The following is a 25,352-nucleotide window of genomic DNA, read 5'->3' on the forward strand; positions in this document are numbered from 1 at the left end:
ACTTCTGGAAGTTTCTCGAGTCACGATCATGTGACAACATAACACAAATAAATGATAAAAAATAAGAATTGAATGTGATTTGCTACAAACCACGAAACAACAAGTTTGACCCCCATTTTAAATGTCCCGATTAAAAATAAAAGTAATAGGCTGATGCCATTTAAAAGGAAACAGCATGTCGAAATGTGCTAAAATTCATGTCAGTTTTGTATTAAAGCGAAATAAGTCTTCATTAGCTTCAAGCAGCATTTCCATCAAACAAGAGTATGAAAGCTGTGCTGCTGGAAACGAATGTGTATACACATTCGTTTCCAGCAGCATGGCTTCTTTTCATACTCATTCAGTCTCATATTATTTCTGATTTCTTTACAGCGGCCTGAATAACCTCGTTTTTATATTAAAATAGATCCAGCTGGGACTCCAGTTCTCTATTCCCCCATGAAGATAGTACCCTTAATATTAAAAAAAAAAAAAAATGAAATGTTGTCTCGCATCCAGAACCACATTTAAACTATGGAGGGCACTTCAAATTCGGTGGGCCCCTTCATGCAGAAGAATTAAAATTAAGGCGGTGAGCTGGCAGAAACATTAGCACACCGGGTGAAATGCTTAGCAGTATTTCGTCTGCCGTTATGTTCTGAGTTCAAATTCCGCCGAGGTTGACTTTACCTTTCATCCTTTTGGGGTCAATAAATTAAGTACCAGTTACGCACTGGGGTCGATATAATCGACTTAATCCGTTTGTCTGTCCTTGTTTGTCTCCTCTATGTTTAGCCCATTGTGGGCAATAAAGAAATAAGAATTAAGGTTTTGGAAAATTAGCAAATTTATATCTTAAAAACCATCTATCACATTTCTTGTATTTTACAAGTTAGCAGAGAATGTTTAAATAAAGAACTGAAAATGTCGCTTTATGGATACACTTTTCAAAATTCAAATGTTTTTCTCCCACATTCACTTGCAGTGTTTGACTTTTCCTTTATTGTGGAAAGTACAATGAAGGAGGGAAGAGTGGGTAAGATATTTTTTTCTTTAACATGTGTAACAAATGTTTCAGAATGCAGAATATGATAAAATGACAGAAAATTAAGGAAAAGAAAAATATATCATTTTAGTGGTTGTTGTTCTAAAGATCTGATGAGTGTGTTTGTGTGAGGGGAGAAACAAACATTGAAAGGACATGGATTCTTAAAACTTTTTGAAAAAGCTTCCCTTCATTGTCTTGCAATGAAAAAAAGGGAAAGTCATGACAAAATTTGCAGAATTCCAACATATGTGAGACAGCTATCCCTTTTTGTCTATTCCTTTTCTTCATCATATGAAAACATACAAGTTTTGGTCTTCACATTAGCAAGCGCTAGTTCTTCTGGAATGCCAGATGCTTGAAGGATCTTCAATATTTTGTAACGATGGGTGTTGTGAAACCTGTTACTGAAGTCCACAAAGGTTATAATGGCAGGTAGTCTTGATTTAACTCCTATGATATGCTTCAAGGCTAAGATAGATGTAGCTCACCCTGGTCTAAATCCATTTGGGTTTGGTCTTAGATGGCTATCAAGCACCGGTTGAGGATCATTTGATTGATGACTTTGAGTGAGATATTGGACAGTGCAATGCCTCTGCAGTTATTTTCATTGCTGAGGTTTCCTGACTTTGGCATTTGTATCAAGTTAATCTCAGACTACTGATCTGAACTTTCTTTTATAACAGACAATCCTAAATTTTGACTTCAATTCCAACAACAGACCATTAAGCATGTTTACGGGTAGAAAGATATTGAAAAGCATCAATACATCAAAGTGACAAAGAAATGAGGAGGGTATCAGGTGGTTGTGAGATGTGCTGAAAATCAGACACAAAAAACGTTTTTGTTTTTTCACAGTTATATGAATTGCCATGTGTAGAATACAAACTTGTAAAAATTTTCTGAAAATTCCAAACTCATTTATTCACCATAAAATTGAAGAGAAGATATTGAAATTAATCATTACTCATTTTGCCCCAGTTTATACACCAGTTTTTGAAAATTGAAAATTATCAAATTAGACATTAGTGAAGGAAAAAATTGATTTGGAGCCCAATAGAGAAAAGAATTTGTATTGTTGAACATCCAAAATTGTCTAGATATTTTATTAGCAACCTCAATTACAACTGAGTCAAATTTGAGGGAAAATTTCTTGAAAATAAAGTATCTGTTACCTGACAGCTTCAAACTGCCTCAACTGCAACAACAATAATGGTGGCAATCCCAAAGATGATGCAAGAATACAAAATGGTGATGCAATGCTTGCACAATGTAATTGTGTTCAAACTAATAGCAAAAAAATAACAAGAAATTGGTAATTACTCATTTTGACCCACTTCCCCATAGTTATTTTAAGTATTTGACAAAATGACCAAAAATAGTGAAGAAAGAAAGGAAAAGATTTGGTTTAATGAAAACATGTGACCATAAAAGCAATGATTCTAAAGCTGAAAAAAAAAATGCATTGAGAGTAGTAATCTCTTTATATAAAACAAATAATGTGTGAGTGTGTGTGTAGTACGTATGCATTTCTACATTTTTCAACTGATTTTCACCAAACTTTACACACATTACTAATGTACCAAGGATGGTTATGGACTATAACATTTTGCCCAGAGCTATCGCATAATGTGAGAAACCGACCTGGTTTTGCACATGGGATTTTCTGTAAAAACTGCAGTTTTCAAGCGATTCTCTTGCTTTTCTCTCTGTTTATCTCTTCTCTTTCTCACTTACACACTCTGCAATACTTCCTCTCTTTAAGTCTCTCTCTCTCTCTCTTGTGCATAAATATTCTTGTCTTCGCTCTATTTGTACATGCTCCCTACAACATTACTTTACATACTGTACCCTGGTGTATAGTTTAACCAAGCAATACTAATGTCCTTTGTCCCTGGGTAAGAAGTAGGTGTCTCATCTGGGATGCCACAGTCTTCGACTCCTTTGCTTCTTCCCACAACCTGGATGCTGTGGTAAACGGGATGGTCACTACTTCCATAACCGAATGGAACAAAATCCCAAAGTGTCAGGACTTATCAGTAACAGAAGAGCGAAGTTCTTGTCATAGTTGACGGTTCGCTTTACCAAGGGGTCGGGTGATGCCTGTAAGGGTGCTTGGCTGTTTCAATGCCTTTGGGTAATGCTGTGAGCGTGTTGACTTGCTTCAGTAGGTTCTGTTGGACCTTGTGATTTGCAACCAGTTGTTTCTTTGTTCCTCCTTTTTCTTTTTCTTTCTTCACTCATGTCTGTGTTTTCTTTGAGCTTTGATTTGTGTTTTAATGTGGTTTTGGGTGTTATTAAGTTAGACATAGCCTGGGCCTATACAGGCCAAAACCTATCAAAGTTATCAAAGTTATAAGTAGCATATACATATGATACCTACCAAGAAACATGTTACCTAAACTTTGACATATATTTACTGCAACTATTTCAAGGTTCTTCAATCCATTTATGATGGATATTTTCTGAATTATATGAAAGGCGCTTTTCTAGTCATACTATAAAAACAGATCCATTGGATTGACCTAAGACAATTTATTGTTTTTGTACTCTTCGAGGAAAGTAACATGTTTAAACAAATTAAAACAACAATAACAAGGAATATACAAAAATAATTTGGCTCTCTTGAATTTCCGAAAGGAATAAATATTTCAAATGGGTTGAATCCCATACCACCGGGTAGCTCTATTTCTTTTTTTCTTTTCTTTTTTTTTTTATTCAAAATAATCTTTAGGTTTTAAAGATTTGAATATTATGGGAGATTCTTAATTAAAAAATTTTTTTTTTCCTGTTTAGCATTTGCTGTGGGTCAGACATAATCTCCAAAGAAATAATAGCATTTGTGTTTGACGCATCAAGCGCTGGGATTGACATATACATAGCATGGACGATTGAGTACATTTTATGAAAATGAGACTACTATGCACACATAAAAAACCAAGAAATAGTTCAAATATCTTCTTAGTATAAAATGGTGGCAAGTCTTACATCATCTGAAAAAGTCATTAGTTGAACTATTAGTCCGCTTGCATTCGGAGAAGGGGGGTATGGGAGAGTTTGGGTGACATTAGACCCTAACAAACGGCCATAAATTAAATGTATCTATCTGGGGCCACGATCGTGGCCCGCCGCGCTTTATGTGTTAATTAACAATGCTAGTGTAGCAGATATATATTGGAATCAACTGAAGTTGTTTCATGAAAGTTTTCTATTAGGGCTAAAATACAAGTTTACACGAAGTCAATTTGAAAAGATTATTTTTAATGGTTTAATAAATTATTAGCCGAAGCCGTCCTAGTTTTCGACAAAAAAATTATTCTGAAATTTAGATCTAAAGTAGCTTATAAAAACGCAGGTTTTCTCATATTTTCCAGTGACTTTTAGGCTGCCGCAAGAAGCTTTGTCACTCGATATTCTACATGTCTTGTAGTGTTGGATTATTGTCGCGCTCATGAAACAGAGATCGCATTATCTATTTTTCTCCATCATGACCTTATCTAAATTCTGTCTAGAGTAGTTTGAAGAATTAGTTAAGGAATGCAATACTTGTCAACCTTTTCAAGTAACTCTTAGAAGAAAAGGCCTTTTATCACACATGCCTTGTGAAAAAAATATATAAACTAAGAGAGAGCGCTCCTGTTTTATTTAAAATACTGTTTAAACGATTGAGTTTGAATTTAATAAAATGTTGAGTGAGACCATATGATCAGATTTCCATAATTTCTCGAGTATTGGTTAGAAAACAACGTACGAGTCACTCATGAATAACCTTAATCTTAAAAATAAATAAACGAAGGACCACCAAACGGGTTAATAGGTCAAACTAGTATGGCAAGTTAATAAAATACTTTGAGAAAGGAAATAATTGTTAAGCTGCCCTTCCGTCACCGAAACATTAACTTATTCGTTTCGGGTAAACGGGAAGCCAAGATATTTTTGGCTGTACTTTGCTGTTGAAACTTCGCCTTTTCACTTCGCCGAAATTTTGATAATTTTAGTTCTAATGTGAGTTTCTATTCTCTCGTTCCATTACATTACAATGATTTTTAAATTAATATTTTGTTGGATTATTATCTTTTTCTTTTTTTTTTAACAAAGTGTAAGGTTAAATTTCGTTTGTGTATTCCTTCAATTTTCAATTGTCTTTCTCTGTTTTGTCCAGTTTTCTAGTTTGATTTTGTAAAAGGGTACTGTGAAGGTAAAAAAAAAAATATATATATATATATATATATATATAATAATAATAATGAAATTATTGTATACAGTGCTCATGTGCACCACAACTTGTCAGAAAGTGCATATAAAGTACATGCAGTAATGTAAAAATGTCTGGAAAGCGAACAATGTATGAGTCAGATACATGCTTGTGTGTGTAAGGAGGGGAGAAAATCAGGTGTAGTGTTGGCGAATCTCAGAAAGCATGGAAGTTTTGAAAGATGCAGTGCTCCGACAACTAACAACTGATGCCGGCAGTTTGTTCCATGCTTCAGCAACTCTCAGCGTGAAAAAATGTTTCCTGAAGTCAATCGCTACAGATTTCTGCCCCCGATTTTGGCTGATCATAACTTTCAGAAAAATGCATATTTTTTAATGAAATTTTCTATGAATATGTGTTATATCATGTAGACTCAGAATAAACATTTTTTTTTTTTTGGTTAGGAGGAGTGGGGTGGGGAATTTCAGTAACTTCACCGGAGTTCAATTCGTCTTAACTTTCAAGAAAATGAATATTTTTTAATTAAATTCTCTACAAAATATACATCGGACTATGTAGATTCCGAACACAGGGATTTTGGGGTAAAACAATTGGGGGCTATTTTTTGAGAACTTTTCCCCACTCGCAGGTGTTTCTGAACAAGTCGTTTTTCCATATTTGTTACATTTTCTCCGTTTTGTGCATCCGTAGAGTTCTACGGAAGCAACAAGCAGGCAATGAAGGCAAAATTCCCCGTTATAACTTTTTTAATTACATATGTGTGTGTGTGTATTCCCTCCGTACAAATTTGCTATCCGACTGGGATCTTTTCCTTTTGAACGGCAGTTTTCAACGCAATTTCTAGTTAACTAAACACTTTTTAACTTCGTATACTGGTAGAATGCGTTTATAAAACATCATTTTTTTCTTGGCTTTATTGAGAAAATTATATAGTTTGTAAGATATTTCCACTTTAAAATCGAGCATTTCGGCAATTTTAACCAATCGCTGACCTCCATTTAGGTAAACAACATTCCGTGCTGTATGAATATGTCCCTCCTATAGGAAACAGATTGGGTTTATTTACATTTGCGAAGAAAAGAAGATACCCTTCCCCCACCCTAACCCTAAAACAGATTGAAATGCAATAGATCGATACTAGGGTTATAATTATGGGTGACAATTTCATACGACACCACTACGGAAAATGGGATTTTTTTTCTAGCGGTGTCAAATAAAAATGGCACCCATAATTATAACCCTAGTATCGATCTATTGCATTTCAATCTGTTTTAGGGTTAGGGGTGGGGGAAGGGTATCTTTTTTTTTCTTCGCAAATGTAAATAAACCCAATCTGTTTCCTATAGGAGGGACATATTCATACAGCACGGAATGTTGTTTACCTAAATGGAGGTCAGCGATTGGTTAAAATTGCCGAAATGCTCGATTTTAAAGTGGAAATATCTTACAAACTACAGAATTTTCTCAATAAAGCCAAGAAAAAATGATGTTTTATAAACACATTCTACCAGTATACGAAGTTAAAAAGTGTTTAGTTAACTAGAAATTGTGTTGAAAACTGCCGTTCAAAAGGAAAAGATCCGCTGACTAGACCTCAACACAAACTCGTCTTAAAGAATCATTCATCCAAAAATATAAACCAGAACTGAACATTAATTAATTTTAGTAACAACAAGCCCTCACTAGAACAGAACAATAATCAATTCTTCTCTCCACTCTTGAAATATTTGTAAATAACCCCTAAAACTTGTGTACACATTAAGAATATCAGTCCAAAGACCCTAACAATACTTTGGAAGTAATTTTCAGAGAAATTGAAGAGTTACCTCCCTTCGACTTCGAAAATTATTGTCAACAACAAAAACAGCTGAAATTTAAGACCTTCGAAGTTTGCTAAGCGTAAGACGCGAAACCGGTATTCCCAGTTTATTATATAATGTTGCAATACAACTCTTTGTTTCATTATGATCTTAATATTAGCATAAATTTTATTATATAACTATCCTGTGCGATTTTACATATTTTTCTTAAAGAACCACGTGTAAGCAACATCTGACACCTTTATATTATATACATACATACATATATACATATATATATATATATTATATATATATATATATATATATATATATATATATATATCATCGTCGTCGTTTAACGTCCATTTTCTATGCTGGCATGGGTTGGATGGTTTGGACTGGTTACTGGAAAGCCCGGAGGCCGCAGTAGGCCCCAACCTACAGCTGGATGCACTTCCTAACGCCAACCACTCCGAGAGTGTTGTGGGTGCTTTTTACGTGCCACCGGCATGGGACCCAGTCAGGTGGTATTGGCATCGGCCACGTTCAGATGGTGATTTTTACGTGTCACCAGCAAGGGAGCCAGTCGCTGGCATCAACCATGTTCAGATGGTGTTTTTTTACAAGCCACCGGCACGGGGAACCAGACGGGCGATGTGTGTGTATATATATATATATATATATATATATATATGTCACCATTAGAATACGAATAGCCTGGGTAAAGTTTAGAAAGCTTCTACCCCTACTGGTGACAAAGGGTCTCTCGCTCAGAGTGAAAGGTAGATTGTACGATGCATGTGTGTGAACTGACATGCTTCATGGTAGTGAAACATGGGCTGTGACTGCAGAGGAGATGCGTAGGCTTGAAAGAAATGAAGCTAGCATGATCCGCTGGATGTATAATGTCGGTGTGCACACACGACAGAGTGTAAGTGCCCTGAGAGAAAAGCTGGACATAAGAAGCATCGGATGTGGAGTGCAAGAGAGATGTTAGTGCTGGTATGGTCATGTACTACGGATGGATGAGGAGAGATGTGTGAAGAAGTACCAGTCCCAAACAGCTGAAGGAATACGGGATAGAGAGAGACCCAGGAAGACATGGGTTGAGGTGGTCAAGCATGACCTTCGGACGTTGGGCCTTACAGAGGCAATGATGAAAGACCGAGATCTCTGGAGATATGCTGTGACTGCGAAGACCCGACAACGTGAGTTCATGGCTGTTTCCTGCACCAGTTTCACATAGCAGCCCCAGCCCATCCAAAGTACCTTGGATTGCAGAACAGCCTGCTGTGCTTACCTTGGATTGTAGGGCGACCTGCTGTGCTTGAGGAGACCTGTTGAGTTAAGTACATCAACATCAGCAATATCAAAATCAAATCAAATGGAAATTGTAGTTGTGAGCCCCGTGCCAGTAGCACGGAAAATGCACCATCTGAATGTGGCCAATGCCAGTGTCACCTTGACTGGCTTCCATGCGAGTGGACCACAAAAAGCACCATCCAAACATGGCCGATGCCGAGTCAAGTACAGCAGTATCAAAGTCAAATCAGATGGAAATTGTAGTTGTGAGCCCCGTGCTGGTATCACGTAAAAAGCACCATTCTACTAGCTTGTTACCTTAACAGCATTCATTTATTGATTTCAAATTTTGGCACAAGGCCAGCAATTTATGAGGAGGGGGCAAGTCAGTTACATCAACCCTAGTCCTCTTCTGGTACTTATTTTATCAACCCTGAAAGGATAAAAGGTAAAGTTGACCGTGGCAGAATTTGAACTTAGAACATAATGATAGATAAAATGCCTGAAAGCAATTTGCCCAGCATGCTAATGGTTCTGCCATCTTTCTTCCTTAATATCATTGATAGATTATTGATATGTGACTCTCACTATAGAATTGTCGATTTTTAAAATTTCAATGTTCATAAATCTGATGTATTATTTAATTTTCTTCTTCTATTCCTCTCTATTACTAGTTAGGCACCGACCAATGCCAGAGTCTGGTACTCGACTTGGAACTCCATACACTAAGACACTTTTGCTTAACGTCAGATTTTTTAGTACAAGAAAACAGGTTCTGTCAACTTGGAAACATCAGAATGGCACTTAATGCAATTGCGAAAAACCTAAAAATTCCAGAAAAATCTTTTGCAGGAAGAATCACTCAGGTTTGGTCATCACTTTTTGAAATTTATTTTGAATTTATTAATTTAAAGAAATCAAGTCTAATTGAATGAATGCATTCCTTTCAGTGTATTACGGGCGATTATTGAATCAGTCTTGGGAAAATGTTTGAACGCCATATATGGAAAACTACATATATGGAAACATGAATCCAAGAAGTAATTCCAAGCATCAGTAGAATGGCACAATTTTGGTAGAAAGGCTTAGTTGATTTAACCAGCCCCGGATTGATGAAAGTTGATCATGACAACCTCTCCAACCTGCAACATCATGCAAACTGAATGTAATAAATGTGCTGCTGCTAGTGGTGGTGGTGGTGTTGTCGTGGGATGCTGCTGATATTGATGATGGTGATGATTATCATGTTCATGATAATAATGATAATGATGATGATGATGATTCCAGAGTCTAAACATAATTAACTGATTTGAAGTTTCTCTTAGAATCAGCTTGAGAAGATGTGATCTGGAACATCCCATTGGGAGTCTCAAATGTTGAGCATTTGCAAAAGAAAAATGAATTTGGTAGCAGCAATGTGTAAAATATATACAATGATTTCCTGCTGAAATACCATCATCCTCATCACAAGCCACACAGATGTCCTCTTTATTCACAAAAGTGTTGAAATATTAGTTATGATGGGCAAAAAAAACAACAGTATTTATGCTTAGGAATCACTTTCCTTGTAATCCAGATTTTGCACCAAACAACATTTGTGCCTTGAAGAACATGAAAAAATATTTGAGAAGTAAAATTTTTCACAAGGCTCATGATATAAAGACAACATATTGAAGATTATCTGAAAAATCAACTGGAAATTTTCTACAAAACAACCTTGTAGGTTATTTGGCGACCTCACTAATGCTGGTGGCATTAAAAGAAAGCATCCAGTGTGCTCTCTAAATTGGTTGACATTGGGAAGGACATCTAGCCATAGAAACCATGCCAGAGCTATCATTGCAACCCAGCACAGCCTTGTCCAACTTTGACTCCCAATTTCTCTGGACAGGGATGTGCTTACATAAGTGGATGTGCTTACATAAGTGGATCTTAAAGTCCTATTCAAACATACCTAGATAGCTTGTCGTAACTTCATGTTTGCAAACAATATTGTCATTCACGCATTGTCTAGAGGGCAGGCAGAGAGAGGCCAACAGTTACACACATGCATTCATGCATGTACACATACACATTCAACAGGCTTCTTTCAGTTTGCATCTACCAAATTCACTCACAAGGCTTTGGTCGGCCTAAGGCTCCCTCAGGTGCCATGCAGTGGGACTGAACCTGGAACCATGTGGTTGGGAAGTAAACTCTTTACCACACAGCCACACCTTAACCATTCAGCATTCAGATTACTCCATTCAATGTAATTCTTATTTATTCACATTGTTTCGAATTAATCATTCTTTATCTCATAGCTTTGAGATTTTGATGAAGTAACTATTTACTTTTAGAATGGCATTGCAGGGTTAGTGTGAGAGGCCAGGTCTGGCTGATTTGAACATAAAACTGGTAGAATATTTTGACCGGATATGGGGGCCAGTTTAACCCTTTGGCATTTAAATCACTTGTATGAATCATCATCATCATCATCATCGTTTAACGTCCGCTTTCCATGCTAGCATGGGTTGGACGGTTCAACTGGGGTCTGGGAAGCCCGAAGGCTGCACCAGGCCAGTCAAATCTGGCAGTGTTTCTACAGCTGGATGCCCTTCCTAACGCCAACCACTCCGTGAGTGTAGTGGGTGTTTTTTATGTGCCACTGACACAGGTGCCAGACGAGGCTGGCAAACGGCCACGCTCGGATGGTGCTTTTTACGTGCCACTGGCACGGAGGCCAGGCGAGGCTGGCAACGGCCACGATCGGATGGTGTTTGTTACATGCCACCAGCACGGAGGCCAGTCGATAGATATTTATATATTAATCCTACAATTGCATATTTATATAATTTTTTGCACATGTAATTACCACACAGATATTTACATATATTAATTATACATATGCAAGATTAGATAATTAATGTGTCTATCTATATACACGTGTTTTTGTACGCATTTATATTTACATATATACATTCCCATATATATATTCAAGTATCTATAATTCTATTCCTTTTTGATTCTTATTGATTTGCACACCTATAAATTTAAGTGCATGTGTTCTAAATTCATTGGACAAATACTTTTGACTATTGATAACTTCCACTTATTACCCATCTTTATAATAACAAATTATAAATATATTTACCCCAATATTAATATGATACTGACATACTTGATAAATTACTATATATTATCTATCTCTATACCTTCTAATTATTATCCAGAGCATATTAATATAAATTTACTTCCTCTCTAAATATACACCCTATACCCTGCCCTCCTTAAAAGGTTTATACCAAATTCATCCACATAACAATGCTCAGTGATGTTCCGTATACGTAATACCCAATAATGGTATATCTTCATTTCTGCCTCTAACAAGATTCTGCTTTGTAGAATGATTTCATTATCACAATTATGATCTTTAAAGCATGAATTGAAACAGCTGTAAGAGATTATGTTTATTTTTGCATTAATAATTTTACTTATAGGCGCAGAAGTGGCTGTGTGGTAAGTAGCTTGCTAACCAACCACATGGTTTCGGGTTCAGTCCCACTGCGTGGCATCTTGGGCAAGTGTCTTCTTCTATAGCCCCGGGCCGACCAATGCCTTGTGAGTGGATTTGGTAGACGGAAACTGAAAGAAGCCTGTCGTATATATGTATATATATATGTATGTGTGTGTTTGTGTGTCTGTGTTTGTCCCCCTAGCATTGCTTGACAACTGATGCTGGTGTGTTTACGTCCCTGTCACTTAGCGGTTCGGCAAAAGAGACCGATAGAATAAGTACTGGGCTTACAAAGAATAGGTCCCGGGGTAGATTTGCTCGACTAAAAGGCGGTGCTCCAGCATGGCTGCAGTCAAATGACTGAAGCAAGTAAAAGTAAAAGTAAAGTAAAGTTATTAATTGATTTATCTCCATTTTCTTATTTTACTTATATATATGTGTGTGTGTATATATATATATATATATATATATATGTAGTGAAGAATGGAAAGTTCTGTATAGACGTGGGATAGGTTTATAAGAAAGAAAAGAAATGTAAAAGTCACAGAAAGTTTGTGTAATAGAGTTTATGGTGATATTAGGATCATATTACATCATTGCAAATGAAATAAATCCTGGTTTCACGATCATACGACCTTGACATATTGTTTCATCTCTGTTCACTTTTCTCAAAGATGGCGTCCTATTGACAGCAAAAAAGTTTTCTCTATATAGGTTGACAATCGTTTGATCGTGAAACTGGTACTGATTTAATTTGTAATGATGTAATATGATCCTAATATCACCATAAACTTTATTATACAAACTTTCTATGACTTTTACATTTCTTTTCTTTCTTAGATATATATATATATATCCAAATAAAAGCTAATGTGAAACTTCTCAAATTAATTTTTTTTAAGCATAGACTCTCAAAAAGTGCATGCAAATAAATTAAAACATCATTAGGTTAATATTTTCGAATTATATAGCATTATTAATGAAAATGTTCCTTATGATTTTCAGTTCTTTCTCAAGAGAGGAAATAGGGTTGTAGAAGAGAAAGCCGTAGAACATAGTGGTATTGAAGCTGACCATTATGTTCTTGAAGTTGGGTTTGGTCCTGGCATTGGTCTTGAAGCAGCATACAATAAAATCAAAGGTAACTTGGAAAACCACTGTATTTTGTTTTTGATAGAGGAGTTTTTATCATCATCATCATTGTTGTCACCATCATCATCATCATCGTCATCATCATCGTTGTCATCGTTTAACATCTGTTAGATGGTTTGACAAGAGCTAGCGAGCTAGAGGACTGAACCAGGTTCCACTGTTTTCGCATAGTTTTTACAGTTGGGTGCCCTTCCTAATGACAACCCCTTTAGAGTGGATTCATTGCATGTGCATATTACCAAGATACCAACAATGTGCAGGTGACTAACTAATTAGATTCTGACATCACTCAGAATAAGAAACCATTTTGACCCCACTGAGAAAATTTCTTTTCCTTTGCCCCCTGGACTGCTGCCCTTGGTTCTACAAACTAACAGTGGTACTCAGGATAATCCAATGCTGCCACACCAAAAAGATTGCTTGGGTACAACAGACGAGCAATAGGGAAAGTCGAAAGAACTGGAACTTTCCTCCTTAGAACAAAAACATGAAAGATATATAGTGATATAAGCATATGGAAGAGTCCGGAGTGTGTGGCCTAGCTGTCGGATTGAGAGATATACCAACTCCTGAACTGGACGCCACTGTATAATACCAAAGGTCCTACCTTCTCAGTGCTGAGTAAAGATCCAGTACTGTAACAGCTGAGGGTTTAAGGGCCCACAGTTATTCGGTTCCTCGCAAAAAAGCTGCATCAGAGATCTACAAGTTGTGGATTGTTCAAAGAATATTAAGACAAATTTTTATCTGAGGTACCAAATGAATTTGCATTATGGCAAGAAATGCAAATACGGGTTAGGGTTAGGGTTATTTAACTCGCTGCTTCACCGGAACCAAACTAAGAAAAACAGCCGTGGAAGTGAGTTGAAATAGACTTGCTATGAGATTAATGGCAGTGACCCAGCATGCCCTCACCTTTGGCTGAAACAAGTAAAAGTAAATAAATACACACACACACACACACATTGGTCAGTGGTTCATATATCCTGAAACGAAGCATACTTTAAAGCATTAAAGTAGTAATATTTAGAAGGTTGTTATGGCTGGTGATAGAGTGACCGTTGGTTTCACCCCTATCAGGCGGTTAACTGTGACTCATAAGACTCAAGTGTCTAGGAGCAGACATCCTCTCTGCAACTGGAAGGAGGAAGACGTCATGATCAGTAAATTTTGTAAACAAAAAAGATGCCGCATAAAGCTGACGAAGCTTTGGGTGAGGCAGAGTTATGTCCCCTTCGACCAGTACCGGTGTGTGTCTACCAGGAGCCTGCCAAAGCTGTCTGAGAATGGCAGCATTTCCTTAGTCAGCAAACCCTGACCCTCTGATGAGGGCACTGACTAAAACTTTCTGCTTTGGAGTTCTTTATATATATTCTTTTTACTTGTTTCAGTCATTTGACTGTGGCCATGCTAGAGAACAAATCAACTCCAGGACTTATTCTTTGTAAGCCTAGTACTTATTCTATTGGTCTCTACTGCCAAATTGCTAAGTTATGGGGATGTAAACACACCAACATCAGTTGTCAAGCGATGGTGGGGGTACAAACACAGACACAAATACAAATATATATATATATAAAAAGGGGTTTGTATGATTGTGTATAGAAGGATATATATTATCCAAAGGAATTCCAACTCTGTTTTTTATGTTTTATTTTTATTCTTTATAATATTAATGTAGAATATAGAATATATTGTATAAATAATATATATATTGTAAATTACTTCATTTCATTCGTTTACATAATTGATGAAAGAAACGGAAAATGGATTTAGTAGAAATCTTTATTCAGCCTGACGATCGTTTTGACCCATCCTGCAGTTACCCCACAAGCATAGGATATTGTGCATCTAGTTGTGTTGCATCAATCAGTGCAGTCTGTGCCATTTCAGGTGCTTGCTGTAAAAAAAAGATGTCCCACACTAGACAAACTGAGTTCTCCTTGGCATCTTATTCTCACTCATTGTACATGGGTGTATGTATACATATATGTATGTATATACATATACATACATACATACATATATATATATATATATATATATATATATATATATACTCTTTTACTTGTTTCAGTCATTTGACTGCGGCCATGCTGGAGCACCGCCTTTAATCGAGCAACTCGACCCCGGGACTTATTCTTTGTAAGCCCAGTACTTATTCTATCGGTCTCTTTTGCCGAACCACTAAGTGACGAGGACATAAACACTCCAGCATCGGTTGTCAAGCAATGCTAGGGGGACAAACACAGACACACGAACATACACGCACACACACACACATATATATACATATATACGACGGGCTTCTTTCAGTTTCCGTCTACCAAATCCACTCACAAGGCTTTGGTCAGCCCGAGGCTATAGTAGAAGACACTTGCCCAAGGTGCCATGCAGTGGGACTGAACCCGGAACCATGTGGTTGGTAAACAAGCTACTTACCACACAGCCACTCCTGCACCTATATATATATATATGCATACAAGGGGAAGTCAAAAATTATCCGCTCTTTTGCCATAACATATCTTTATTATTGTCATGCTGCCTTCAGCACATGATTGCTTACAGTTGGTACTATTGTGGTCATGTGATCGAAGTTTGAGCCTGATCTCGCCATTTTTCTATCTGGCTTTACAGTATAGGCATAGCTGCTCCACTGGCAATGTGCACCAAAGAAGAACAAAGTGATCCGTGAAATATGACAGTGGTGAACCAGTTCACCATTACCATCTCCCAAACTTGCTGAATCTTCTCATCAGTGGTGGATGTTGACAGGCGTCTTGCTCCCTTTTCGTGTGTCATGCCTGTCCGGTCACTTTTAAACTTCTCAATCCACTCATACACATTTCTACATGGCAGTGAACTTGTCCCCGTATTGTACTAAAAGCCTTTGAGGAATTTCATAACCTGACACACATTCCGACCAGAGAAATCGGATCACTTGGCTAGTGGAGCAGTCATGCTTACACTGTAAAGCCAGAAAGAAAAATGGCACAATCAGGCTCAAACTTTGACCACGTGACCACAATGGTACCAACTATAAGCACGCATGCGCAGAAGGCAGTGTGACAATAATAAATATATGTTATGGCGAAAGTGCAGATAATTTTTGACTTCCCCTTGTATGTGTATCATCTGTGGGATGACATCAGCAGCTGGGGAGCTGACCGGAAGGGGCAGCTGTGATGCGCGCGCAGCGAGGGCAGGATTCTGCCTTTTCGAGGCAGGTTGCCTAGCAGGTAAGATGAGTCAGCACGTTGTTACGGTTGGGAGAAGCAGCTGCTATTTCTAGCGTTCGGGTCGGGCTGTGTTGAAGGATCCATTACCGCTGAAGGGTCTCCATCTGAGCGAAGAGAAGGTAGGTGCCTTTATTTCGAATCTCTCACATACACCACATCATCATTTAACATCCATTGTCCATGCTGGCATGGGTTGGATGATTTCCTCAGAGCTGGCAAGCTGGAGGGCTACAGCAGACTCCAGTCTGATTTGATGCCCTTCCTAGTCTCAACCATTTTACAGAGTGTGCTGGGTGCTTTTGCATGGCACCACATGGACCCTTTCATGTGGCACTGATACATGGCACCTCCACTGTCAAAATGTTACTGGATGGTTTCATACAAAATTTATCTTCCCTACAAGGAAGGATTAATTAAATAATTAACAGATATTGTTGGTTGAAAATGGATTACAAACTTTTTTTTCTGAGCTAGCCCTGACTGATGATAATCTGTTCTTGTAAGTGAGGTGAATTTGATAGGAAACTCTCCAGTAATATTTTTGATGACCCTAGGGATTAATTTATTCTACTGAATAAATCATTTTCCTACTCTGTTGAGTGTATTTTTCTGACTGATTATGGAAATTCCTCAGATAAATATATATCGTTGTGATCATGTGTCTTTTGTGCGCAGCACATTGATGATATTACGACAAAAGTGTTCCTGATTAAGTGTGACTTCTCCAGCTGCCTTGCCATTCTTGCCCAACCAGCTCCGGATATTGTCCATCCATTTTTGCTTTCTTTCCCTGATTCTTCCTCTACTACACTCGACTCTTCCTTCTACGACAATGTTTTCCAGACCTTCGCTTCTTTGAATATGGCCATAATAGATGGGTTTTTATTTTTAAACAATATTCAGTCACTGTCATCTTACATCAACTTGTTGCAACACCCATTCATTTGTTTAACGGTCTTTTAAGAGACTTGTATCATTCTCCTATACACCTGCATTTCAAATGCATTGATTATGTCCTCTTCAAATTTGTTCAGAGTCCATGTTTTGCAACCACAAAAAGCTTGCCCTAACCTTTCTTTTAATACATAACATGCACTTCTGTAGTGAATATGTGAGTGTAAGTTCATGTATTTTTTTCTCTTTTATTTTAGATGGCAAAGGTAAAGTATTTGGTCTGGACTTGTCACCTTACATGTTGGAAACTGCAAGCAAACTAATGAGTGAAGGCATCACCAATAATCAAGTGGAATTGCATCTTGGAAGTGTTATGGAAATGCCGTTTGAGTCGAATACCTTTGATCGGATTTTTCATTGCAATTGTTTTTATTTTTGGCCTGATTTTGACAAATGTGCTCAAGAGTTGTATCGTGTTTTAAAGCCGAATACGTTTATGATAACAACAGTTGACAGTAAAAAGTTAAAAGCTTCTGAAGAAAAGGGTTTTCTGAAATATGGCAATGCAGATATCGAATTCTATATGGATGTACTTCGTAAGAATAAATTTGAAAATGTAGCAATGGAAACTCATGGTCCTGAAAGCAAACAGTACCAGGTTATTTCTGCCTTCAAAGGAGCAAAAGAAGAATAATTTGTGTTAGATTTTCAGACAGCTTCTGACACAGCGACATACATTTCAAAATCAGTCTATGAGATTACATAATATTTTCAGTGCTCGATGGGTTTGTGTTTGTTATGTTAACAATAATTGTATCACAAAAGATGAATTTATTGTTTAATAAGTGATACAAATTCATGTATAATTTGATATAATCAGAACACATCATAAATTAAAATGGTATATTATGGAACGTACCAAATGACTCTTTTGTTGCATTTCAAAATATTGAGCACATTACTTCAGAGCTAAAAACAGTTAACTCAAAATTATTGCAGATTCGATTCAAACATCAAAAGCATTTAAATAAAATTTCCTTTTCAAACAAATGCATTCATTTTTGTCTCCTAAGTCATAAAGCTTATCTTCAGTACAGAATAATAATATATACATTTAGAGTTACCTGATCTGCAGACATTTTGTTGTCTTGACTTCATATTTGTTGCAATGTTACAAATGATTTATTGTTCATTTATTGTTTGAAATAAAATTGGAAGACATATGATCCTGTTGGTGATAGTGCCACATGAAAAGCACCTGGTACCTTCTATAAAGTGGTTGGCATTAGGAAAAGCATCCAGCTGTAGAGGGGTACATGAATGACCATGGGATTGCACCTGAAAAGTTACCCATTGAGGTACAAGTCCAGGCAAGGTCGTTTATGGAAGGCCAGCAGTCATCGATGCATACCAGCCTCCCCTCTCCCCGCTACTGATGTTACCCAAGGGAAAGTCAAAGCTTGGCACCAGTGCTGTCACAACCCGTTTCTACAGCTGGGTGAACGGGAGCAACATGAAATAAAGTGTCTTGCTCAAGAACACAACACACAGCCCTGTCTAAAAATTGAACTCACTACCTAATGATTGAGAGCACAATGCTCTAATTACTGAGCTATGAACCTTGACATAGCTCAGGGACCCTGCTAAAACAGGCACTGGAACCTAATATGGCTCCTGGTCTTGCCAGCTCCTGTCAAACCATCTGACCCACGTCAGTATGGAAGAAGGATATCAAATGATGATGATGTGAATGACTGGAGTAGTTTTACATTAATCACATTATTATAAGGCAAAAAAAGAAAACGACTCCCCCCACCCCAGACACAACAGAATATAATGTTATGAATAAAAGAAAAAATGAAATTATAAAAATTTAAACTGACAACTATTCCATTAATGCAATGGTTCTCAACCATTTTTGTCCCTATGGACCTACACTCTTGGAGTGGTTGGCATTAGGAAGGGCATCCAGCCATAGAAACCATGCCAAATCGGCTCCCCAGTACAGCTCTTCAGTTTACCCCTTCTCAGTCAAACCGTCCAACCCATACCAGCATGGAAGACAGATGTTAAATGATGATGAGATGATGATGATGATGGACCCCTTTGATTCCAATTTTTGTTGGGTGGACCCTCACAGCCATTTGATGTTTAAAAAGAAAAACGTTTTTATAATTAAACTAGCAGTATCGCCCGGCGTTGCTCAGGTTTGTAAGGGAAATAACTATAAAGCATTTTAAGAGAGTTATAGCCAAAAAATAGCAAAAAAATGGAAAAAAATTATGGTAAATTTTTTTTGAGAGTAAAAAAAGGTGGAGTAGCGTCCCCTAGACAGTTTGTGGTTTGTGTTTCTGATTCTCGACCCCATGTCGAATTTACCTATTTTTTTCAGAACTGGGGGAACTTTTCAAAATTTTCGCTGCGTTAGTTTTGAATTATGACATTGGGCTATGTGTGTGTCAAGTTTCATCAGAATCGGTTGAAAGCCATGGTCAGTGTGAGGGTACAAGCAAACAGACACACAGAAACACGCACAGACAAACTGCCGTTTATATATAGAGAGAAGAGATATTATTAAGAATTATGTAAAATAATTGCTAAAATATTTGGTGTTTTGCAGAAGAAATATAAGCAATTTTTTGGTTTTACTTCTTATAATTCACCGGATGAATTTTAACAGAAAATTCTTGAATGAGCCCCAAAGGACCATATGAGCCCTGGTTGAGAGCCCCTGCTTTAATGGGATACAGTCATCATAAAATATACAAAATATTATATGGCATAGTTGAAAGAATGAATATAAGGTCCAGGATGTAACTGATTTTAGAATAGGCATACTGTGTCCCTTTATGTTCTCAAAAGGGACTAAAAGTGTTGGTGACTGGAAGAGCATCTGGCTGTTAAACGCTACCTCAGAAATCATGTTCAAACCATGGAAAAGCAGATGTAAAACAATGACACACAGACTCAGACACACACACAAACACACACATATGTAGCAGTGTGTTAAAGAATTTTATTCCCAACCACATGGTTCTGCATGGCACCTTTGGCAAGCCCTAGGCCAATTAATGCCTTGTGAGTGGATTTGGGAGACCGAAACTAAAAGAAGCTTGTCGTCTTTGTGTTTGTGTTTGTCTCCCACCAAAAGTTCATTTTATGTTTGAATTTAAACTAATAAAATATGGGGGGAAAAAAAAACTCTGTAGACAATTGAGTTTTAAAAAATATTTCATTTTATTCATTATGCATATAATGACATTGATTAATCTGGAACTTGTGCCTTGCTGCTTCCATTCTGTACATTCTTTCAATTAAAAAGTTACTCTGAAATGAATATGAATTCATTTTGTCATGATTATACAATTTATTGCAATTACATATATAAATATCTATTTGCATATATAAACTTCAGTAGCAGCAATTTGAAATAGTTCCCTGTTTTTGCAAATGTTTGTTTATGAACAGAAATCCACATGGAAAATTACTCTGCCATGGATAGACAAGAAACCAGAATCAGCCATTGCAATTCTGAACTAAGATTTATACCTGTTCTATAGAAAGGCTGTGGAAGATCCCTCGATAGACACTACCAGAAGAATGGGTACGTATACCACAAGCTAAAGGATAGTGGCATGATTGATAGGAAGGGTAGCCTCTCTCGGTTATACAATAGATACGTTACATCCGACCAAGAGGATATGCCTTTGCTATCCAGGAACAGAAAATAACTACTAAATATTTGATAAACAGGAGAGACAAAGATTCCATCAAAACCTCCATGGTGTAACACACACACACATGCACGCATGTGCGCTCGTGAGCATACATCCATATATGTGGTTATCAGACTGGATGACTTGTGGCTCAATCATCATCATCATCATCGTTTAGCGTCCGTTTTCCATGCTAGCATGGGTTGGACGGTTCTACTGGGGTCTGTGAAGCCAGAAGGCTTCATCAGGCCCAGTCAAATCTGGCAGTGTTTCTACGGCTGGATGCCCTTCCTAACGCCAACCACTCCGTGAGTGTAGTGGGTGCTTTTTACGTGCCACCTGCACTGGTGCCAGACAGAGCTGGTAAACGGCCACGAACGGATGGTGCTTTTTATGTGCCACCGGCACGAGGGCCAGGCGAGGCTGGCAATGGACACGAAATGGGGCGGTGCTGGCAACGGTCGCGAAACGGAAAGTTCTCTTACATGCCACCGGCACTGGTAACACATCTGCAATTTCCATTGATCGATTTCCATTGATCGATTTCGATTCTGATCCTCACTTGCCTCAACGGGTCTTCACAAGTAGAGTTTCGACATGCCACCGGCACTGGTAACACATCCGCAATTTCCATTGATCGATTTTGATTCTGATCCTCACTTGCCTCAACACGTCTTCACATGTAGAGTTTTGTGTCCCAAGAAGGGAAGGTATGCATACGTAGGCTGGCTCCATCCCATGTAGAAGGCCACGGGTTATGGACTCACTTGTCCTGCCGGGTCTTCTCGCGCACAGCACACTTCCAGAGGTCTCGGTCTCTAGTCATTTCCTCAGTGAGACCTAAAGTTCGAAGGTCGTGCTTCACCACCTCGTCCCAGGTTTTCCTGGGTCTGCCTCTTCCACAGGTTCCCTCAACCGCTAGGGTGTGGCACTTTTTCACACAACTATCTTCATCCATTCTCGCCACATGACCATACCAGCGCAAACGTCTCTCTTGCACACCACAACTGATGCTTCTTAGGTCCAGCTTTTCTCTCAAGGTACTTACACTCTGCCGAATGTGAGTACCGGCATTACACATCCATCGGAGCATACTGGCTTCATTTCTTGCGAGCTTACGCATATCCTCAGCAGTCACGGCCCATGTTTCACTGCCATGTAGCATGGCTGTTCGTACACACGCATCATACAGTCTGCCTTTCACTCTGTGCGAGAGGCCTTTTGTCACCAGCAGAGGTAAGAGCTCTCTAAACTTTGCCCAAGCTATTCTTACTCTAGCAGTTACACTTTCAGCACACCCTGACTTGGTCACCTAGGTAACGGAAACTATCAACTATTCCTAGTTTTTCTCCCTGGAAAGTGACGGAAGTTGGTCTCAGAGCATCTGCCACATACAAAAACCATCTTCCTAGTTAGCCTTCCTTTGACATTGCTGCATCTCTTATGTGTCCATAGCTTACACTTGGTGCATCTTATAGAGTTTCTACCTACACCTTTTCTACAGATCGAGCAGGGCCATCTACCTGAAGGTGTTTGTGATTTGTCTACCTTCCTACTGATTACGACTTTGGTTTTAGCTAGATTGACTCTGAGGCCCTTCGATTCTAATCCTTGTTTCCACACCTGAAACTTCTCCTCCAGTTCTGATAGCGACTCAGCAATTAGAGCAAGGTCATCAGCATAGAGGAGCTCCCAAGGGTTTCCTGTCTTGAATTCCTCCGTTATTGCCTGGAGGACTATGATAAATAGGAGGGGGCTGAGTACTGAGCCTTGGTGGACCCCTACCTCTACCCGGAATTCTTCACTGTACTCATTTCCAACCTTCACCCTACTAGCAGCGTCCCTATACATGGCCCGCACAGCTCTCACTAACCATTCATCTATCCCTAGTTTCCTCATTGCCCACCAGATAAGGGATCGGGGGACCCTGTCAAAGGCTTTCTCCATGTCAACAAAAGCCAGGTACAGGGGCTTATCTTTGGCTAGGTATTTCTCCTGCAGCTGCCTTACCAGGAATATAGCATCAGTAGTACTTTTCCCTGGCACAAACCCAAACTGCATCTCATCTAAACTAACTCTCTCTCTAATTAGTTGGGCTATGACCCTCTCCGTAACCTTCATCACCTGATCCAACAGCTTGATACCTCTGTAGTTATTTGTATCTAGGGCATCACCTTTACCTTTGTAGCAGTTGACTATTATACTGCTACACCAGTCATTGGGTATGACTCCTTTGTGTATCACCTGATTAACTATACGGGTGACTAGGCTATAGCCGTCACTACCAGACATTTTGAGCATCTCTGCAGTGATTCCTGATGGGCCTGGGGCTTTTCCTGTCTTCATGCTTCTAATTGCCTTAGCTACCACGGAACTATCAACTCGGATAGCTGGTCCCTCTGTTGGGTCAACATTCGGCAGACTCTCTATCCCATTCATTTTCTTCATTCAGCAACCTTTCATAGTGGCATCTCCAAACCTCTCTCTTTGCATCCTCATTTAGCGCAAGTGAACCATCTTCCATGCGAACACACTTCTCTCCTACCACATCACGATTCTCTCTCACACACTGTCTTGCAACGTGAAACACCTCCAGTCTTTGGTCCTCACGGCGCAGAACATTGGCAAATTTTTTCTTATCTGCTTCCCCTCTGGCTAAATAAACCTGTCTCCTAGCTTCTCTTTTGGCAGTCTGATACAATTCCCTGCTACTCCCATTTTTCCAGACCTTCCAAGCCTGTCTCTTTTCTCTAATAGCCCTGTCTACAATATTGTTCCACCACCACGTTATTCTAGGTCGAGAGGGGACTTTGCACCAGCCACAGATCTGGTCAGTGGCTCTCAGCAGGTTGTCCCTTAGAAACGTCCAGCTGTCTTCTACCCCCTGTGATGCTCTATCCCCTTCTACTTCGTCAGAGGCTTCAAGTAATATGTCCCTAAATCTCTGTCCATTTGCAGGATCTTTAAGCTTCCAGATCCTTCTTCTCCATATTTGTCGTCTTCTGGTTGTCCTCCTAGTCCTGATCCTAAAGTCACTAACTACCAGTCTATGTTGTGGGGTACATTCTTCACCTGGGAAGGTTTTGGCATTTATAAGCAGCCATCTCTCCCTTTGCCTTGCAAGAATGTAGTCAATTTGGCTGGTATGTTGGCCCGATCGGTAAGTGACTAGGTGGCTGGCTCAATGTGATCCATTATTCAGAATATATAGGCTGGTGGGAAAGCTGGGTGGAACAGTAGATATTTGGTGAAAAAAGAAAGAGAGAAAAATGATGTGGATGGGTAGGAGAAGCTATTGATGCTTTTGTACTGCTTCTAACCTTAAGAATTAAACTGGGGTTTGAGCATAAACCAAGTTTTCATATTTCAAAATGGACTCCTTTTTATGTACGGATGACAGATAAATTAAATGCTAGGTGATGGATCAAAGTTAAATTAATTACCAACATGACTATATCTGTAATGTTATGTGGTTGTAAATCTGTATAGTTGTATATCGGCAAAATAGTGTTCTGGTGAAGCTTAGATAAGCAAAAGATTTTAGGAATTAGGTGAGGGATGGAACTTGTTAGTTCACATAACCACATCAATTGCATGCTTTCCAGCAAAATTTTCAAATGTTGCATTTTGCAGATGGTATATGTCTATCTTAGTGTACTCTTAAATTTTTCAATAAAATGTAAAAGATTTTAAAAAGAAAATGCAACCAACTTACAAGCAATTCAGTTTTGGGTGCAAGTATTGCCCTGATCAACTTCGCATGACTTATTGGCATCATTCCACCGATGACCCTTGTTGCAATGCCCTGTATATTTCTCCATTACTGAACCACAGTAAATATAATTTCGACAGTTACTGGGATCTGCATAGAAACCAGCTTTCTTTCTGAAGCAAAATTTGTTGTCTTTAATCGTTCCTGAGAAATGAAATGGAAACCATTCAGTAATTGCACATTTTAAGAACATCTCAGAAATGTTTAAGCAGAAAATACATTTTACTACTCTCAGAAGCAACAGCAGTTCACATCCTACTGCTATTGTTTTAATAATAATCTCTCTTTAAATCAAAACAATCTCCCTAAATAATATTTACAGGGTATCTTTTAAGTTTTTAGCATTCATAGCTTAAACATTATTAAGATTTTGTATTATATTCATAGCAGAGTTATGAAATAAAAAAAAAATGACTTTGACGTTTTGGCAGTGATAAAGCAGTTTTTGTGTGAGAATTAGGCTCAAATTGAACAAATATTTCTGTAAGTATCAAACTCCAGCATAAGAGGATGCATTTTGATTATGTCTTGTGTTTCCTTTCATCAAAGAACATTCAACATAGAATCCTTTTTCTGTTTCTCATGGAATAATGAAGATCGTTTTTCTCTTTATTTGTTTCAAATAAGAATGACCAAATCCCTACAGGACCAATAGAAACCCAAATATTTTGGAGAAATATTGATCTCATTAATACTGAAACTCCGTCAATTATGACGATGTGTGTTCCAGCTGATACGA

General features: G+C 38.2%; 2 protein-coding genes across 7 annotated transcripts in view; one reads left to right on the forward strand and one right to left on the reverse strand.

Moving 5' to 3' along the window:
* LOC115227913 (demethylmenaquinone methyltransferase) overlaps positions 1 to 18,175 on the forward strand; it is a 21,831-nt gene extending 3,656 nt beyond the window's left edge. For 2 of the 5 annotated variants that reach the window (XM_036512239.1, XM_036512246.1), the window contains exons 2-4: positions 9,019 to 9,210; positions 12,846 to 12,981; positions 17,383 to 18,175. In XM_036512239.1, the coding sequence (XP_036368132.1) occupies positions 9,019 to 9,210; positions 12,846 to 12,981; positions 17,383 to 17,819 (765 nt within the window). In that variant the 3' untranslated portion in view covers positions 17,820 to 18,175. Of the gene's footprint in view, positions 1 to 4,943; positions 5,030 to 7,060; positions 7,156 to 9,018; positions 9,211 to 12,845; positions 12,982 to 17,382 lie in introns of those variants that run through there. The other 3 variants (XM_029798621.2, XM_036512252.1, XM_036512244.1) reach the window with 3 other exon arrangements.
* Positions 18,176 to 20,338: 2,163 nt separating this feature from the next.
* The window catches only part of LOC115232353 (chitinase-3-like protein 1), a 52,692-nt gene continuing 47,678 nt past the window's right edge, over positions 20,339 to 25,352 (reverse strand). Inside the window, exons 10-11 of one of the 2 annotated variants that reach the window (XM_029802191.2) lie at positions 24,557 to 24,757; positions 20,339 to 20,452 (exon numbers count right to left, since the gene is read on the reverse strand). In XM_029802191.2, the coding sequence (XP_029658051.1) occupies positions 24,564 to 24,757 (194 nt within the window). In that variant the 3' untranslated portion in view covers positions 20,339 to 20,452; positions 24,557 to 24,563. Of the gene's footprint in view, positions 20,453 to 24,556; positions 24,758 to 25,352 lie in introns of those variants that run through there. The other variant, XM_036512224.1, reaches the window with a different exon arrangement.

Source organism: Octopus sinensis, linkage group LG2, assembly GCF_006345805.1.
Source record: "Octopus sinensis linkage group LG2, ASM634580v1, whole genome shotgun sequence".
In the NCBI taxonomy this organism is placed as follows: Eukaryota; Metazoa; Mollusca; class Cephalopoda; order Octopoda; family Octopodidae; genus Octopus; species Octopus sinensis.